At 34.8% G+C, this 21,014-nt stretch overlaps 1 protein-coding gene across 8 annotated transcripts in view; it reads left to right on the top strand.

Moving 5' to 3' along the window:
* Positions 1-21,014, top strand: part of NBEA (neurobeachin) — a 582,506-nt gene that overhangs the window by 233,595 nt on the left and 327,897 nt on the right. For all 8 annotated transcript variants that reach the window (XM_058670864.1, XM_058670863.1, XM_058670859.1 and 5 more), the window contains one exon: positions 4,298-4,359. In XM_058670864.1, the coding sequence (XP_058526847.1) occupies positions 4,298-4,359 (62 nt within the window). The remainder of the gene's footprint in view (positions 1-4,297; positions 4,360-21,014) is intronic.

Here is a 21,014-nt window from a genome sequence, read left to right as displayed (position 1 = left end):
CTCATCCATTCCTCCAAGCTATAAAGGTCTTTTTAGACTTTTTAATTCCTTTGAACACTGTTTATTTTGCTTAAGTTATTGTTTTTTGTCCCTAGGTCTGGCCAAGACATTTCAGTCCTCTGTGTTGAAATTAACACCCTGGCCTTTCTTTAGATGTAATTTTTGTTCGTATGAAGTAGCTCCACTGCATTTGAGTTAGATGACAACACAGAAAAATAATGTCTTATGTATTACTGTGAATTTCTTAATGTCAACACCACACTTGGCTTATAAGAAGAGCTAGCAAATGAATCAGGACATTTCCACACTGGATGATGCTGAACATTAACGTCATCAGCAGAATTTTTTTAAGAATATAGAAACATAATGTGATGATGTGATGTGAACGATGGATGAGTGTGATGATACTTTATCACTCCCCAAATGCTCACAATAGCTGGCGCTAGACCCTCAGGATGGGACTAAGAGAAAGCACATGGGTGGCAGGACCGAGATGCTTCAAGCGTCTGAACTGTGTCCCAGGGTTGACACTGTCAGGAAGCTGGAGTAGAATTTGGACCTGGATAGGAATTTTGAAGTACTTAGGCCAAATGTCCGCCCTGATTGTGTAACCTTGACAGGTACATAAATCCTCCAGAGTTCCCTCTGCTTATTTTTACACACTCAGGATTAGTTCCTCTGGTTTTTGTTGTTGTTGTTGTTGTTGTTGTTGTTGTTTGCTTATTCTTCTCGGGGGAATCCATTAGTTTATTCTGATCAAAATTAATTAGGTAAAATACTACTAAAGGTGTGAGGTTATAAAATTGAAATCATAAAGACCTCTCAGAGTTATTGTAAGTAGTTTGAAATTTCAGTAATGCTCTTTTTTCTGTTTGGAACAAAATATCAGCATCTGTTTATATTTTTTATAGTAAAATGATAGTATTTTTAATATCATGAATATATCTTTTATGTAGGGATTTCTTTGATGTATGTTTCAAAAATCAGTATGTAAGAAATGAATGCAATTGCCTATTTTTCCCAATTTGTTTCATTATTATTTAGTACACAAAATGTATAATGAAAACTCTTTGTATTAAAATGCATGTATCTAAATTAATAAGAGTACCCATCTTAATTATAATATTTTTGCCATTATAGTTTCTCTTTGTCATGATTCAAATAGTAGAGTAGCCAAGAGAGGATAATTGTCTCATTAATCTTTCTAATTCTCTATCCTGTGCCGCAGAATTCTTGAGTTCCACCAATTGGATCGTCATTCAGATTTTTATATCTGCCTCTTATTTCATCAGTTATTGCCCAAAGATCACATAAGATGAAACATTATTGCCTCCTTTTTATAGCTTGTTTTGTCTGTTCAATAATAATAGGCATGTTAGTGAAATAAGCATAAGTGGTTATTTATCTACTCCCTACAATATATAAACATTCTATTATCTAGAAGGCATTCTAAGCTGTTTATTAAAATAATCACCCTATAGGAAATAGTCAGTTTTGCTATAGCTTTTCATTTAGAAACAGCTAATATAAGACCCTGTTATTTCTTACTCTAAGATGCTCATACTGATTCCATTTGTTCAGGGAGGTAGGTTATGTGGGAGAGGGTGGTGGGGTAGGGAGAGAGGGAGACACGCACACACACACACACACACACACACACATACATTTGTTTTAAAAAATGTTATTGAAGTAGAAAGCATTTTTTTAATTTTACTCTCTTCTGAGATCATTACTAATCCTTTTATATCTCCATGTTGGCAGTTTATAAAAAAACTGATAGTTATAATTTCTTCATGCACACATCACATACAGAGTAATATTTTAGTTATCCTTTTACTTGGCCAAAAAATATTGAATAATTAATGTTTCTGCTAATTATAGGAACAATGCTTTCTGATCTATAGAATGGAAAATATGATACTTTGTCGCAGAGCCTAAAAAAAATTGAATGAGGCTCTGTGGTCCTGAGAAACTTAACACAGTGTTCAGCAGATAGTAGATGATCAGTAAGTAGTAGGCATTTTTATATACACCTTATTACATGTGCTATTTCACAATTCAGTTTTGTTTTTTGAATAACAACAACAAAAATGCCCTTCCAGAGAGGGAATAAATGTGGTACATTTGTTACGTGCATTACTACTCAGCCATTAAAAAGAATGAAATTCTACCATATGCAGTCCAACTAGAGACCATTATGTTCAGTGAAATAAGTCTATCTCAAAAGGACAAATATATATTCTGTCTGATATAAGGCAACCTTCATGCAAAATACAAGATCAATAGCCCTTTAAATACTGTTTTTGCTATATCCCCCAGGCGGTGATATTTTTCTTTTTTATTTTCACTCATTCAAAAAGAGTTTCTGTTTATCTTACTAATTTCTTCACTGACTTGTAGGTCACACAGTAGCATCCTTTACTTCAAGAACATCTTTGATTTTGTTTTTCATTTCTTCAATGACACATTGGTCATTCAGTAGTATGTTTTTTAACTTCATGTTTTGTTTTTTTCTGTTTTTCTCTCTGTTGATTCTGTTTTATGGCTCTTCATGTATGTGTAGTAGAGACTGTCACATACAAATGTGAAGATACAGTGCAGTATGCATCTATACTTCTAAAACAAAGATGGATTCCCAATGAAACTCTTCAGTGTATCTTAACAATAGGATGCTGGACATTCTGCCATTGTCTGTGCCAGAATCGTCAAGATGCACTTAAATAGCAAAATGATGGACTTGTGGTTGCTTGTGAAGGACTACTGTTGTAATGACAGGGGGAAATAAGTGGTGTGGAGGGGGCAGAGTTTTGAGAAGGCAGATCGGGAAATCCAGGAGCCTATGGAACTGTATCATGGAATAATAAAAATAATAGATTAACTTAAAAAAAAATAAGACTTATAGATGTTTCCCAAGAAGTCAAACAAAATGATCACAAGCTTTTGTAAAGGAGCAAATGCACACTTGAGAGCAAAGTCACAGGTGTTGTTTGTGATGTTTGTGATGTTTGTTTAATTTTTCTTATAATCAGGTGTGTCCATATAGAGTCCAAATGTTTGGCATGTCTAGGGATTATATTCCAAGGAACTGGTTAGCTGCTTTTGAATGGTGCAATTATACTACATAGGAAAGGAAAAAGAAACATGTAAAATTAATATAAAATACATGTGTCAACTCAGAAATAAAAGAAAGTAACACAGTAAATGAAGTAAAATAAAATAAAATAATAACACTCACATGCTTGCAGTTACCCCTGACGACTGCTTTCTTTCACGGTGCTTTCCACTTAAACTATGGTTGGAGGGCTGGTGACTAAAAGCAGCCAGGTCAATGCTTTTAAACGATTCACAACAATCCACATTATTTTTCTAGCCTCTGTTCATGCTTTACAACCATGAATTAGAACAAGATGTAGATTTTCTGATATGCGTTTAATCACCAAGAGCTTGTGATGTCAGGGCTTTAGTTGAGTAATGTGTCTAGGGCTATGTCCATTGAACACAAACAAAAGAAGTTGTTTTGTCAGCCAGGAGAGATGAAGCACACTTGGTGATCAGATTGAGTTAAATGTTAGACATGACTAGAGCCTAGTCCATGCCCTAGCTGTTTTAGAGACTTGGGATTCGCTTCTGTGCTACAACATTTGCTAATATATTATCTGAAGTGGGAGCATTTTCCCTTAATTTTTGCCAAATCTAGTTTCAGTTCACTTTATAATCACAGGGTTAATTCATCACTAATCATCATATTTAACTAGTAAAGTGTAGGAAGACCACAATTTCATAGGAGTATAAACAAGAAGTTAAAATAACAGTCATATGGTCAGTTGTTTTTCTTTGCTAACCATTCCAAGTTTTGGAAACATTTTATAAGCTACAGGAAATTATCTATTTGTATTTTATGTTAATTTTATCTTTTGGAGGAAGAGTTAGAGAGATCCTCAATAATTATTGTTCTTTGCTCAAGAAAGCAATGACACAGCACATGTCACTGGAACAGAAGCAACTCTAACCATCTCTTTAGTTTCAGTAACTGTCCCTCATCTTGTTTAAATGTTTTTAAATTCATTGACCAAATAAAGTTAATGAACAGTGAAGTCAAAATTTTAATACTTTACACAACAATTTGGATGTCTGAACATTTTAAAATTAATGCTGCAAAACATAGCTTAGTGAATGGTTTTATTTTAGTGTTACTGTTTTAAAAGTTTTTGGAAGTCAAAATTCTCTGATGGTTTGACGTGGACGAAGGATTTCTACCATTGTGATTTCATTCAATCGTAACCCTTGTTTGTTGCAGGCCTTGTTTGTATGAAGTCCAGCACATCCGTGGTGGAGCTTGTCATGCTGCTTTGTTCTCAGGTACGGAATTTCATTTGCTTGGTTGCATTAAACTATGAGAATGTCTTTGTGACTAGGAAGAAAATGTAGGTGCATATATAAGTGTGTGTATTCATATATTTTCCCAATATCCAGTTTTGCCCTAAGGAGGAAGAAAATAATGTACATGTAGATACCTTAGAATGTGGATGCTCTTCCCATTTAAACATCGTCTTACTCTTGTTCCCTTGTCTTTCAGTTTCTCAGCTGTCTGATTCTCGTTCTTTCTGTCTTCCATTGTTCCCTATTTTTCTTTTGGTATCATTTCAAGTGGAATATATAAAAAATTTACACCAAGAATTTGTGGAGAATGGGGTTGAAGAGTTCATTTAGAGTAAAAGTTTTTGAAATCCATGCATAATAATGAAGCCCATCCTTTGCGTGGAATTCAGATTTTATGTCAGAATGAACTAGGCTTTTTAATACATTTTCCATGTACCTTTGGGGGTAGTCTTACCTATGTTTGAGTATGTGCGTATTTTTGAAAGGTCTTTTAGCCCTCTTTATGTCCCACTTTTTGAAAATGATAAAGCATAATTTAAATTTTAAGATTTATTATTGACCTGTTTTTCCTACTCTATTAGAAGAGAAGAATAAACACTTTTGAGGCAACAACAAAACAATGTAAATACAATAGAACTCACTAATGATTGATCATTGATGTGATACCTTGCTGTTTTCCCTTTTTTATGCATAAACTGTCAGTAAAGTCTTTACAAATAGAATTAATGTATTTATATTTACTAATCAGACATAAAGGCATAATTGTAATTGTTGACCACCAAGCCTTCTAAAAATTTATAGAAAACTAAAATGCACATGTTACAGATTTTCTGATAAAGGAGGAATCTAGCAGTAGTCTTCTTTCTCATCAGCTCAATTAAGTCTCCTGCATTTCATGAATATCATAGAAGTATTAAACACTTTGCAAAATAAAGCAAAATGAGAGTTTCTATCAGTTTATAACATATAAGTGCTACATTTCTCCATAGTTTTCTTAACAAAAGGAAAATACATCTAAACCTTTTCTAATTACTATCATGAAATCTTCCCCAAACCGCTAACTCCCAAATAAATAGCCTTCAGTTAATCCATTATTAAAGTATCACCAAAAATGAACGAAAATCTTACCTACTGATCTCCAGTTTTCAGGTGTATTTTCTTCAGTGGTATATTCAAGGGGAAATTGTTAGGTCCATTTCCTCTTCTTAACTGGAAGCAGTATTTGATAAAGAAGTTAAAGAAGACAACCTCTCTGGCAGAAGATTGTCCTTATGACATTTGGAATTTTTGTGACATAATGCTGAAGTCTTGAGTTCAGGAGGCATTCTGAAAGACCTATGTGGCCTCCTTGGTTTCATGGTGATGCACATTTTTGAAAAACTGCTTTTAAGAAATAGAAATAGTTTAAAAGTCTTTGTTCTCATCCCCGAGTTTCACAGCAGTTCAGAGAAATAAAGAGGAATGTGTCATTAGGACCTAGTGCCTTTGATGGCCTCATCATCTAATCATAGGTTTAACATTACTCATTTTCTGGCTCCAGGAATTCCTGCCATTAAGGGCCCTAGAGATGAAACTTTGCCTCAGATATTGATTGAAAGGAAGAGTGAGAAATTCAAGCTCTCTATGCAGTGCACTTTCAGTGTTTCAGCAAAGAAATATAAACATGGCTCTCAGTTTGATTTTTTGAATTTTTAAAATAATTCATAGTCTGTTTAACACTCCTAAATGTTTAAGCACTTGAAGTGGCTACTTGATTAAATGTGCCTCATTTAAATGAGTTTAAAATCTGTGTATTTAAAGCTCCAGGTGATTTTGTTATTTTGTGCTTTCTGTAAGTTTTTTGAGGGGATATAATGCTATTTTAATTATTTTAATTAATACATTTTCCACTATACAGATTTCAAAGCATAAACATTTTAAAAGAAACAAATGAGTAGCCTTCCTGATTTACAATTAAGGTGCCAGGAGTCTACATACTTTTTGTGTGAAGTTAAACTTATGAAAACATTATTATAGATTATTTCTTGCTCCACTCATGTTTGAAATCTTGATTTTAAGGACACACACACATACACACAAGCACCCACATACACATACACATAGATGTCTCAGAGTTTCATAAAATGATCTGCCATTTTTCCGCTACTGCTCAGCTTCATGTTGATTTATATCCTGTTTTCACCCATTAGCAGAGAGCAACCATAGACACAGCTGACCTATGATAAGCAGAAACAAATACAGTTAATTGTGCTGTGGAGATTGCTTGGCATAGCTCTCTCCAAAATAGCTTTCCAGAGGCCTTAATGCATCTCTTCTACAATGAAGCTGATCCCTGTAGAATTAGCCCTCTTCTGTAGGCTGTCTTTGTGCCAAGGCAGAAGGAAGAGAATCCAGTGAATCTTTATAGCTTCAGAGTTCTAAATTTCTTTTATTATTCTGCTGTCAGGCTTTGTCAGTATTGATAGCTTCCTGCTATGATGGGCAGTATTATTACTAGTAAAGGTAGTTGAAAATCTAAATTAGAACTAACTTAAGATGCTATCTCAATACATTTTTTTCCCACAGAATGAAATACAACTGTATTATAATAGATATTATGATTTACTTACTTTCAAAAATAAGTTTGCAATGCAAATGATATTTCTTGCTTATATATTTAAGATTTACTTTTGTCTAAGTTAAGATAAACCATTGAAAGTAAAATATTGTTGGCAGAAATACATAGGGTTTAAAAAAGGAAACGAAATTGCACTATCTTGTTTTTTTTTGTAACACATTGCTTTTCTTTTTTAATTTTGGGAGTTTTGTATTAATTACCACAGAGTATTAAGGATGTTAACTTTCCTTTTTATCTGAGGTCTTGAATAAACTTACCCTTGCAATATTTTGTATCCAAAATATGGTCTAAATTTACATGAGCTCATATTACAAGTGTCTGAAGGTACTTGTCAAGGGTAATTCAGTTCATATGGGTATCCTTTTAAACTCCAAAGGATATGCCATCCAGTCTACCCCCCAGTGGGTATTTACATCCCTGTAGAAAATGGCACTTTTTTTAAGTTTAAAAAAGGAACACTTAGCATTATCATTATAATGCATATATTCTTCCACAAATACCCCAGAATTGACTTTCTCCATGTAAACTTTCAAAACAATGATTTTTTAGAGTTACCTATGCAGTCTTCATTTTCAGTTTATATTAAAGTTACAGTTAGCACCATCTTTTACAAAATATATGGTTTTCTGACATTTCAGAGTAAAAATTTCTCAGTACAAATACTGCGTTTGACACAATCAGTACTTCAGTTGAGCATTTCCTTGGCTCATGCCTCTGCCATAGGTATTTTTTCAGGTTTTACACTTAGTTGTGCTTGAGGTGCTTTACCTTATTCTCTGTATGTACCACTTTTTCCATTACATTATTCTTAGTGTATTGGGCTGTTTGATGAATAGCAGATTTAGTTTTCCAGTAAACTTTTTTTAGGAACTCTATTAGTGTCTAATTATTTCCAGACATTTTTAGGAAGTCTCTATGAGAGGTATGCCAAAAAAAAAAGAGGGGAGTGAAGGGTGGGGGGAAACTGAGTGATGTTATCCCGTAGGATTTCTTTAAGTTTTCATAAATAAGTCTTAGCAGATGTCACTTGCATTTTCCTGTGTCTTATCTGTCCATGGAAATGTTTTATAAATTGAAAATCTTCATGTAAAAGAAAATATTTCTTTTAGTGCTTAAGTGCTTTCTAACTTGAAGCGTTGGTTAAGTAAATACATGCTTACTCAACCATTTTTATCTTCATTAAAACCCCCAGTATATATTTAAAAAGCACAAAGTGTTTTAGTTTTTGGGTCTGTGTATGAAGTTACCAGCATGAATGATTTTGTGGTTTTGACTTTGCTGTCTTCTGAATAGTTCATCTACTTAAAATAAAGTGGATTTAGTGACTTCATGGATGTGATCAAGGCATAACCAAGGGCTTCTAAAGAGGACACTTACAAAAGAACCACAACTGAAAAGCAGTCTTCCTCTTTAAAATGACTTGGCCTTTGAACATTTAAATTGTATGCTCCTCCCACCAACAATTCGATGTTTAGTCAGATAGTACAAAGGAAAACTATATACTTTCTTCTAAATGTAATAAAGCGAATTTTTGAAATATAAAGATCAATACAAGACTCTGTTAAGGAATATTCATTCCTGAAGGTTCAGTAATTATAAGAATTTTTGCTGTATGTATAAAATCAGAAGATTGTAAGTATAAGAAAATCAAAGATGCATTAGATGGGTGTTTTTCAGTCTTGGAAATTATTATGAACTCTTAATTATCATACTGATACAATATCACCAATAATAACAGCAATGTTTTTGAAATATTGCCAGATAAACTATAAAATGTTAAGTATTTGTGAGCGGTCCAACTATTTCTTGCAATTGGACATGGTAGTGGGCAATTGTGTATTTATGGAAAAAGAAGAAAAACAAGTCAATTGTCAATATCCATGGCCTCGTATCCAATCTTGACCATGAAGTGTAAGTGGTCAACATATACCTGTTAAAAGCTTATAAAGTTGAAGTCTCACCAAAGAAATATAAACACAACAACTCAATTTGGAACACAAGGACTGACTTATCCATTCAAACTATAACTTGCTGCTTTATTTAATTTGCTAAAGACAAAATATGCCCCTAAGTCCATATTTGGTAAGCTCACTCACTTCTTTTACTGATTATTTCCTTAGCCAAACGTTATGAATTTCAACAGCATACATAAGGCTCCCACCAGAATTAGGTCAATCATGGGCTTCCCCAACATTTTATAAAATATTTTTCTTCCTTCAACCCATGTCTTATCATCTTTGAGAATGCAAAAGAATTGACAACTAGGTACCTGACAGATTCACAGTGATTCTGAATATTAAGTCTAATAGCAGTTATTCCAATTGGCATTAGTAAAAACACTGCAGGAATGAAACCTGGCCCCCTTTATGCTGTCTTCTAGAAATGTAGAATTCTTCAAGCAGGGACCATGTAAACAGGTTGATTATCAAGGCTGAGAGCAATCAGAGATAGGCCTGTAGATAAAGATATTCAGTGATGAAATGGCCCACATACATCTTACAGATCTCTTGTAAATACCAAATGTAAGAGAAAATCTATTTTTAAGTCTCAGATATTTTTAGGGTTTTTTTTTTCAGTAATTTTTTGGAAACTGTGATGTAGTTGTGTAACTTTATAGATGTGACCACCATTAAGTCCAGGTCATGATTTATGTTAGGGAGGAGTGGGGAGAATCAAAGTACCTATGAAACTGTGTCACATAATACAATGCAATTAATGAATTAAAAAAAAATAAATGCACCTTTTAATTCCAAAAAAAAAAAAATTTACTTAGAAAGTGAACTTCCTTGAAATTTAATCTATTAAGAGTTTTCCTTAAGTATGCCTTGACATGTTTTTGTCCATTCCCATTTCTTGTTCTCAAAGTTAAACACAAAAAGAACACACAGGACATCAATGCGTACACAGTAGGAAGAAAAGTCAATGTCCGAAAGAAGCTTCACATAGCCTGGAGGAAAAAAACTCTATCTTTTGCTGCATATTTCCACGTGATTCTCCAGCAGTGAAGCTCAGCAGAAAGTGTGGCAGGCAAAATCCAATATTTTAAAAACATAGTGACATCACTTTAGAGAATTCCACACCTGACCTCATGTAATGGATTATAGTCAAAACAAGGCACTCAGCACAGTTCATTCAGCATCACCAAGGGAAAGGAGGGCCCCTGCCTACCCTTCAGCTTCTGTATGTGTCTTTTCCTCACATATCCAGATTCTCCCATTCAGTCCTGGTATGGTAAGGCCTTTTTACCCTGTGAACATTATCTTTTCACAGCGTGTTGTATATGGTCTATCCTGTGTACTGATGATTCAGTGTACACAAGTGCTCCTTCATGAAGAAAATTGCCAGCAGTACCATATAGAATGATTACATGCTGATACACATGTATAGAATTTTATTTCGACTCAAGTTGCATCTTCAAGTTATGTCATTGTGCACATGCAAATGCTCAAAAATCTGAAATTCAAAGTAGTGTTCATCCAAAACAGTTGGATGAAAGATGTTCAACCTGTCTCATATAATAATAAAAATTAAGCAAGAATTTGGAGTAATGTAAGATGTAACAAGTATAGTCAATTTGGGTCATAATACAGATTTTACATTGCTAGAAGATATAAAGAAAAGTAGAGCAAAAAGTAAATATTCTGGTGTAAAATAAAACTAAGAATAGTGAATATGAAAAGTTATCACTAATTTTATTATAAAAATAATATGATAAGATATTACATTCAGCTTTACTGTTTTTTTAAATGTGTAGTTTTGAAGGAAAATGAAAAGATAAAAGTGGAAAGTAATCAGTAAATTCTTCTTCTTTATTGTGTCTTGTTGACAATATCTTCAGAACAGTAAGACAGACTCAACTGTCTACTATCTTCTCAATTTTCTTAACCATTTCTGAATGAGAATTTAACCAAAGAATGAGAGAACATGTAAATTACTTTTGATCATTTCCATAGGTGTTTTATTTTATTTCAGCTCCTGAAGATATAAAAAATTTAAGCATTGCATTATTAATTTTAAAAAGCGGAGTTACATAAAAAACAAGATCAAGAGAAAAGGAGAGATCTTCCATCCAAAGGATCACCTCAAATGATTGTCACAGCCCAGCCTAGGGCAGATTAAACTATCAGCTAAGCACTCTATCCTGGTCTCCCATTTGTTTGCAGGGAAAAAAGTACTTAAACTGTTGTCCTAGCACATTAACAGGGAGCTGGACTGGAAGCAGAACAGCTGAGACTCAAAATGGTGCTCCAAATATAGGGTCCTGGATTCACACATGGAAGCCTACCTGATCACTACAAATGTGGACCCTATTAAATTTTGAGCCACTTTTATGTTATAAAATATTTTGCCTAACTGAACTATAAAATATATACCTGTCGGTTTTTTTTTGTCTTATATTTCTAACTTCTCACAATCCAAATAACATTTGAAGAAATTAGTAGGCTTTCATCGCCTGGAGACCACCCATCAGCACTAGACTGACAAAAGATAAAGTTTCTAGAATATTCTGTTACATTGTTATTTCTCTAAAGAAGTGACAATGAGAGGATCTCAGCCTGAGTTAGCTTTCTATACTTTGCAATACAATCATTCCTTTTCTATCTTTCTGTCATTTTGCTCTGTTTTCTTTCATTTGATTTTACTTTTAGATAACAAAGGCACATCACAATTTGAAAAATAGTCAAAACCATGTGTTTATATCTTATGGTTCTACCACTCTCATATGTTCATTTGACTTCTGATTGGATTTTCTTCCTTTTGTTCTCTGTTTCAGGGTATTTTATCAGTAGTCATGTAATAAATATTTTATATGTCCTGTCTTTAAATCATTGCATATTTACTCAAAATCATGTTTCTGTCATTTTCTTATTTTTTAAACAGTTTCGTATTTACAGGAGATTACATAAGTGGTACATAGGATCCCATATACCCTTGGCTGATTTTCTAGTGACATCTTCTATATAAGTACAGTACAAACAGAGAAGCAGGAAATTTATTTTTAGCACAAAAAGTAAAACAAAAAACAGCCATTATTTTCTCTTTCTTTTTAAGAAGTATTGATTTATTTGGGCGGCAGAGTTAGAGAGGTAGAGAGAAAGATCTTATCTTCTGGTTCACTCTGCGAATGCCTATGGCAGTGAGGCCAGTAATGTCATCTAGTACTTGAGCCATTGTCTGCTGCCTCCCAGGCACACTAAGAGGAAGATGGATTGGAATGGGCATCACAGAGTTGCCAGGACTTGATCAAGGCTTTCCAGTATGTGAAGTGGACATTCTAAACAGCAGTCTAACGTGCTGCACAGCAGTGCCTACAGCAGCTTTCTCTGTTTTTTATATTTCTTCATGTGCGGTTTTTTAAAAATGGTTCAGTACTTTATGAAAAGCATGTGCAGTGTAAAGCCAAATCATTATTACTACTGCTTCATATATTCCCAGTTATTTAAAACTCTTTTCTTAAATGGATCTTTATTGATTTCTTAATCAACTCAAATCTCCTTTTATTCTTAGCATTTTAATACATAAATCTTGGTAGTAAATAAAGGTAGTTGTTTACATGTTTTAATTGGATGCTTTTATATGTGAAGGAGATGTGTTTTTATTGGCCATAGCATTGCATTTGGGGGGAGGGTGATAACCCATGCTGTATTTCCTTGCTTTTTGAAGCATCTGGTCAGCCACTCAGACTGTTACGTAGTCTCAAGAGAATATTTAATGAATATTTATTATGAGCAGTTAAAATTATACATTGTTTATGTCTGATGGTCTAAATTTAAGCACTATTTACTGATGGTACAGAGTTTAGAATCTTCCAAGCCATTTATATGAATATTATTCATTGCCATTCTTTTATGAAGTTAGACATTGCTGTTAAAAAAGGATTTTTTTTTCTCTTTGCAGTTGCCAGTAGTGCCTTGTATTTGGCTCACTGCTATATCATCCATATTTAGCACAATTTTCACCACATAATATATGAATTTATTAATAATATGCTGAGCTAATTCTTGAATGATAATGAATATATAGCTGTTAAAATTATTTTTAACTATCACTGTTTATTTAAAAGGTAGATATAGATTCACAGAGAGATCTTCTATCCACTGATTCTTTATCAGATGTGCAGAATGGGCTAGGGCTGGCCCGGGGCTGACACTAGGAGCAATGAAACAATCTAGATTCGGACATGAATGGCAGGAGGCATCACTGATGCATTGGTGGGAAACAGAAGAGGAGAGCCAGCACTGTTGTGCAACACAGGCTCTTTAGCACTAGATTATAGATTATTTAGTTTTTGATGTGATAAAACAAGTATTTATATATATTGTGTCAGTTAGCCACTTAACATATACAGTGCAGAATAATTATGTTAAAATGATGTGATTATCATTGTTTATAATATTTTCAAGACACCAAACAACTCACGATAGCTACAATATGTAATCAACTGGATATTTGTAAACCAGTGAGTGGATAAATTGTGGAGTATCATTAAACCGTACAAAGATGGAATACTGAGTAGCCATAAAAACCAATGCAATTCTCTTTTGCAACTATAGATTCAATAGGAGACCATTATACTGAGTGAAACAATTCTGTCCTGAATAGCACAATGTATAATATACTGAGTTAATTCTTGGATGTTTTTCCTAATTTGTAGTTGCTAGTCTGCAGGGTACAAAAAATAATGTATACATGCAAAATTTTGAGATTTGGATATACACTCTTATGTATACCTGTATGTTTTCCTGAGGACCAGTGGTTTTTCTGCTTAAGCAAATATCTACCTTTTTCTGTCTCCAGTTTCTGTTACCAATCCACTTTTTGTCTCTAAAAATTTGCCTATTATGGATGGCTTAATTGGAATTCTACATTAGTTATCTTTTTGTTTTTTGCTTAATATTCTTAATATTTTCATATTCATCCATATTTATCAGAAACCATTCCTTTTTGTGTTTGAATGATAATCTATTGTATGTACAGTACTTTACTGTGTCAGTCATTTATCTTCTGATGGATAAATGGTTTGTTTTCACATTCTGGTTATGATAAATAATGTGAACATAGTGTAACTGCTATTTGTCTTGAATAATCATTCAATATTCAACTGTTTGAGGAACTGACACATGTTTTCTACAATGGTTGTACCGTTTTCCAGCCCCATGAAAAATATGTCAGGGTTTCGATTTCTCAACATCCTTACTAATGTTTGTTATTTCTCTGGGTTTTTTAAATTTGATTTGTTTGGTTTCTTAAGTAGTAATCCTCTTTTGGAGATTAATATGGGATTTCATTGTAATTTTAGTTTACTTGTCATGGATAAAAATTTTGAGCATGCTTTCATGCATTGGTCAGTATTCTGTGTTCTTTGGAACAATGTTCAATTCCTTTGTCTATACATTCCTTGTATATTATGATTATCAAATCCTCATGAGATACATGATTGACAAACATTTTATCCCATTCTTTAGATTCTTCTTTACTCTGATAATGCCCTTCAATGATAATATCTTTATAGTTTAAGGATATCCATTTACCTGTTTTTCATTGTTGTTGTCAGTACTCTTGATATTATAGTTATGAAGTCCTGACAAAGTCTGAGGTCATTCAGATTACTCTGTGTTTTCTTCTAAGAACTTAAAAAGTTTTAGAATTAAATTTGCATTTTAATTATCTTTAGTGTATAGTAATGATGTTGGAGTATTACAAAGCGAAGCCAAATTGGATGGGGCTGGTAAAAAAAACATCTAAAACTGAAGCCATCTGTCTAATGTGTAGAAAGTTGTTATTTCTACATCTGGGTTGTAAAAGAAGTGTATGTCTTACAAAGCAACAAGCAAGGAACCAGGAAGCTATTGTTTAATTCCCAGACTCCCTGAGGCAGTTGGGGTAACTGTTGTAATAGATTGAAGGTGCATGATCAGCTTGTGCCCAAGTTCTTGGTTGGTAAGTGATGCTCACCCCCTTTCTTTAATGGGTCAGTGATAAAGTGTTTTTTAGGTAACTTTTCTTTTGGGCAAGTGAGCTTGATTTTGTGTGAAGACTACATGCAGGTACTATTTATTTGTTGCTCAGAATCTGGAGTTCCTGGGGGTTAGGATGTACAGAATAAGATAAGATTGAGCATCAAGATGTCATCTATTATAGAAACAAATGACTGATGGATTTGGTGATTAAAACCTTAAGCTTTTGAATTAAGGGAATTAAATAATACATTGCTATCAAAAGGAAAGACAGGGACACTTCAAGCAAAGGGAGGGAGGCTAGGATACTGGTTCCCACAGTGTCTAGCATCTATAAGTGCTGCTTCAGGAGTCTAAAGTCATTCATTTGTATGCTTATGTCTGGACTTCCAGCATCACTCATTGATGATATCTTATTTCCCAATTAATGGTTTAGGGAACTTTGTTGAAAATTAGTTGAGCATGGAAGTCGTAGATAGTTTTTACTGCAAAATCTATCAGCCTTCAGTTTTAAAATATTTAAAGAAAGGGAATTAAAAAAGAATTGAGTTAAGCCTTAGTTACAGGCCCATTGTGATAAAACCCACTGCGAAGTGGAGCCCCAATGGCACCAATGCCCCCCGGTCAGTTCCTTAGTCTGAGCCTCTGAAACCACTTACTAGGTGGGGAACATGCTGTATCTACCACCCCTTTCCAGACTTCAGGTCAGGATAGCATAGCACTGAGAATGATTTGGTGTACTGGGGAGTGAAACACAAAACTGCACACAGGATTTCATGTTAAGGAGCTTGAAAATACACAGTGTTCTTACAAAGAAGGGAACTCAATAACCGGCATCTGCCATTTTGTCTTTTTAATCTACCCTGAATCAGTAGAGATTTAACTCAAAAAAAAAAAAAAAAAGGTAAGAGGAGGTCCCCATCAGTCCCAATTTCCCAACTCACACCACAGACACTTGAGTTATTTATCAGATCACAGCAGCTGAGCTTCCCTGGGAGAGACACTAGATCACCATTCTACTGCTTTTTCCCACAGAATGATCTTAGCCATGGAGTCCCCTTATGCGCCCAGTGTCTTGCTGTTTGTGCCATCTTTGCCCTTTGAAGAAACTGGGAAGCCGCTTCTAGCAGCTCCACAAATCCGGTGCAGTAAACCAATTTGGAGGCTGTTCCAATCCTGCTCATGACTGCAGGGAGAATCTGAGCTGCTCAGCCCGCAGGGATGACTAGAAAACAGTTGGAAACTACTTCTCATCTTAGTGCTGTCCGAAAGTAGCAGCACAGCACTATTGATCCACCCTTGGCCTCAGGAAGCAACCGAGCACTCAGCTCAGAGAGCTCAACCCATAAAACCCAGGAAAGCAGATGCTTGACCCTTCCTACCCATTCACAGCCACAGAGGCATCCTTGCTGAGTGGTTTGGCCTACCAAGGGTACCACAAGGTGACCATGTACTTTCCTCCATCTGGTTGTCCCAAGAAATAGTTTTACATTTCATTCTCTGCTGCTCATCCCATTGAGATCCTGGGGAACAGATAATCAGCCACATGCAGATGTCTACTTACCGTCAGGCTCAGCAAGGAGCTGGATAAACCTCCCTGAACATTTCAGTCCTATGAAGTTACACATGCAGCCCTTAGACACTGACCTGTGTTCTGTTGGGTAGCTGTGTACAGTAAGCCCTGCTCAGTCCTCAGATATCAGCAAACACTGTACTCTGCTATCAAGTGCAGCACACTGCACCTGCATAGTTTGAAAAGGGTGTACCTTCCCTGACATGATTCACGAAAATTGACAAGTAGGTCATACCTACAGGAAAGCAAACCACACAAAAACTACAAGAAACTTGCATTGCCTGAGGAAGTAGAATCCCAGGTGGCAGTCAAGTCCCACAATCCCTGCAGCCTAGGCCACTGAGGTTACCCAGAGATACTGCCAGTGTTAGTTATAGCTGAAAAACTGTATGCCTAGCACATTAAAGCACCTGCCTGGAATGGATATAATGCAGACTAGCCAACCACTCTCTAGAACATGTGAGCAGCTGAAAGTCTTTTATGGTGAAAGCTAGCCGATAAAATTTCTGGAGGGAACCAGATGGTTAGAAGCCAATATAGATGGACCTGCATTGTGGCATAGTGACTTACACAGTTTGTGACTCCCAGAAAACCTTGTTAGTATTGGCTTAAACCCTGACTTTCGCACTTCTAATTCAAGCTTTCTGCTTCTGTGCTGTGAAAGGCAGCAGGAGATGGTTCAAGTACATGGGCCCCTGCCACCCATATGGAATGCCTGTCTGGAGTTCCTGGCTCCTAACTTTGACATGATATATATTCTATATTATAATCCCTTGGTTGAAATAATAGCTGTGCTTCCAGTACAGCTTCCATCTGATTCACACGCTGTGCTGCAGCAGGTGATAACTCAAGGAGTTGGTCTCTGCCACCCATGCAGAGAACTGGGTTGAGTTTCCAGCTCCTGCATTTGGCAATAATACAGGTCTGGTTATCGCAAGCATTTTGGAAGTGAACTTTCAGATGAGAGATCTGTCTCTCCCTAGTCCATGCCTTCCCAGTGCTAAATAACCTATTAAAAATAAATAACCTATTGAAAAACAGGCCAACTGCCATGTAGTAGTAGGCTAAGTCTCCTCCTGCAATACTGGCCTCCCATATTGGCATTGGTTCAAGTGCCCATCAGCTGCTGCACTTCTTATCCAGATCCCTGCTTATGGCCTGGGAAAGCAGTGGAGGATGGCCCAAGTTTTTAGCCCTGCACTACATGAGACCTAGAAGAAACCCCCGACTCCTGACTTCCGATCAGCTCACCTCCAGCTGTTGCAACCATTTGGGGATTGAACCAGTGGTTGAAAGAGCTCTTTATCTCTGTCTCTCCATCTCTGAAACTCTACCTTTCGAATAAAAAGAAATCACATCTTTAAAAATAAATAAATGTAATTAATAAACAAAACTGCTTTTATCAAATAAGGACAGTAAGATAAGATTTTGTTAAGTTACTTATGAGAGAATAATCATGAGATTCATACCAGAGTAGCTTCAGCATTTGATGACCTTCCTGGCAGAAACCTAGTAGACAGCGAGAAAATGAAATGGAATATTCACTCAAGAAAGGAAAAGAATAGTCATCCTTTTTATTATACCCATACATTAAGGATAAATAAAGACTTCTTGTGATAAGCAAAAACTGAAAGAATTCATCATGATTGTATTGGCCCTACAGGGTGTAAGAAAATGCTGGCATTTGTTCTAGTGGTTAAGACACCTGCATCACACATCAGAGTACTGTATTCAGTTCCTGGCTCTGGAATCCTGACTTTTGCATCATACAGTTCATGGCTCTGGGGGAGGCAGTAGTGATGGCTCAAGTGACTGGGTTCCTACAGCATATTTGGGAGACTGAGACTGCATTCCTGGCTCTTTGGACTTCATAAAACACAAAAATACAAATCTAAACAGTAGAGCAGAAATTCAGAAGAGGAAGAAATAAAGGAAAAAAATCTAATGATTCATATTTTTCTTTTTTTCTGGATATGATTAAAGGATTTCAAAAAATCTAGTAATTAGAGCCATCATTCTATAATTTTTTCTGTTTTCATTAGATTTTGATACCAGTGTATGTTGGTTTGTTAAAAAGAGCTGAAAATCATTTGGTTCTCTAATTTGAAGAAGTATGTTATGTTACTGAGCCATTGCTTTATCTTTGAGTGTTTGATAGGCTTTTCCAGTGAAAATATGTAAGCATTTAGCTATTTTTGGAAGATTTTTAAAAATGAATTTGATTTACTTTATATATATGGAGGGCTAATCAAAAATTTCATTTCCATGTCTGTTTTATACATTTGTAATTCTGATGAAATACGTGTTTTCCCTATGTTGTCAAAATTGTTAGCATAAAGTTGTTTTAACATCTTTTTAAAAAATTAAACATAGAACTGTCCTACAAACTATCAATCCCACTACTGGGTATATATGCAGAGGAAATGAAATTAGTCTGTTCAATAGACACCTATACTCCTGTGTTTATTGCTCAATTCACAATAGCCAAGATGTGGAATCAGTCTAAGTATCCATCAAAGAATGGGTAAAGCAAATTCAGAGTAAACATAAATAATGACATAATATTCAGTCATCTAAAAAAAAAAGCAAATCCTATAATTTGCAACATGAGTGAACCTGGAGGACATTATGTAATGAAACATACCAGGCACAAAAGAGAAATACCACATGTTCTAATTCATATATGGATTCCAAGAAAGCTGATTTCTTGGGGTTCAGAAAATAATGATGGTTAAAAGAAACTGGGGAAGGGAGAAGATGGTACAATCAACAGGTGTATTTTTACAATCAAATAGAAGGAATAGTGCTTGTATATTACATATGCAACAAGGTAAATTGTCAACAGTAAGGTAACCTTTAAAATAATAAAAAAGGTCTTAATATCACTACAAGATAATGATAAGGTCAGAGGTGATGGAAATGCTAATTCCTCCAATTTGTGAATGGTGTGCACATGTAGTAAGGACATCACTTTGTACTCCATAAATAGGCATAGTGAACAAATTAAACTTAAAGAGAAAATTCTTTCCTATGTCATATTTCAATAGCCAGAAGAAATGACTATTTAAATGTGTGTCTTTTCAAGCTCTCTCTATACATAAATTTAAAAGCCATTATTTTATTAACATAATCATTGCTTCCCATGACTCCTACTATGGATAAATATTCTCAATTGAGATGTATTGGAAGTCACATCCAATTGTAAATATTCTTTTTTTTGAAAGATTTATTTATTTTTATTACAACGTCAGATACAGGCCACAAGCAGGGAGCTGGATGGGAAGTGGAGCTGCCGTGATTAGAACCGGCACCCATATGGGATCCTGGCGTGTTCAAGGCGAGGACTTTAGCCGCTAGGCCACATCGCTGGGCCCCAATTGTAAATATTCTAGTTGCTAGGTTAAAAAAGATGCAAAAGTAATATGAGAGATTGGCTTTAATAAAAAAAAGTAATTTCAACAGATATTCGATTTTATAGGCATATTTTTCATTTTTACATTACATCTTCCAGCTCAGGTTATTTTATACTTAAAATAATGCCTGTGGTTTTCATCGGATTTCAAGTGATGGTAATAGCTGTATGTGTTTAGTAGATTCCATTCTGTTTAGCACAGCTCCAAAAAATCAGATTTAGTGTATCAGTATGACTATAGTGTATATTCGTATCGTTCCAGAATGTCCTTGAAAAAAATAGCTATATAACAGTCTTCTCAACAGCCTTGAATTATCCTCAGTCATTCAAATAGCAAAGCCATGTATGTATCAATAGTTACAGACCCTGCTCTCCAAAATAATCTAGACCTTTCTTCATTATAAATATAAGCACATACTTACATTTATTAGAATACATTTAATGATCAATATTAAATTTAATAATTTAATGAACAAGAAAAACCTTAACAACTTCTTGTGTTTATCTTTATGTGCTATCCCAACTTTCCTTTTAATAACACTGTCAGTGTATTTGTATGTTACCAACCAGATGTTCTTTGATAGGCTGATTGAATGTCCCTAGTACAAAAATGCAGACTCTGAAATGTTTTATAATTTGTAAGCTTTTTGAGGGTCATGATACCACAAGTAGAAAATTTTGTAACTGACCTTATCTTGGGTTGCAGTCAAACCTCAGGCACTTTAAAATAGTTTAAAATTACCTTTTGGCTATGTGCATGAGACATCATGGGTTGCAAATGAATTTTGCAGTTAGATATTGGCCCTATCCAAAAGATAACTTACTTTGATTATGCAAATATTCGAGAATCCAAAATCTGACACACATTTGGTGAGAACTTCAGATAGGGGACACTTGGCTTTCATCAGTAGTCTCCTCTTTGAGCTGATCGTCAATTATGTTTCTTGCATTGTCACACCTATAAGGCTTCTTAATAAGACATTAATAAAATAAAGTATAGAAAATTTAAAAAATATTTTTAACTTTTATATACATACTTGCTAGTTTCAAACTTGCATATATGGGAAAAATAAA

Source organism: Ochotona princeps, chromosome 12 (genome assembly GCF_030435755.1).
Source record: "Ochotona princeps isolate mOchPri1 chromosome 12, mOchPri1.hap1, whole genome shotgun sequence".
NCBI classification, from domain to species: domain Eukaryota; kingdom Metazoa; phylum Chordata; class Mammalia; order Lagomorpha; family Ochotonidae; genus Ochotona; species Ochotona princeps.
The sequence above is the reverse complement of the archived record's forward strand: the minus strand, read 5'-3'. Positions and strand labels throughout refer to the sequence as shown.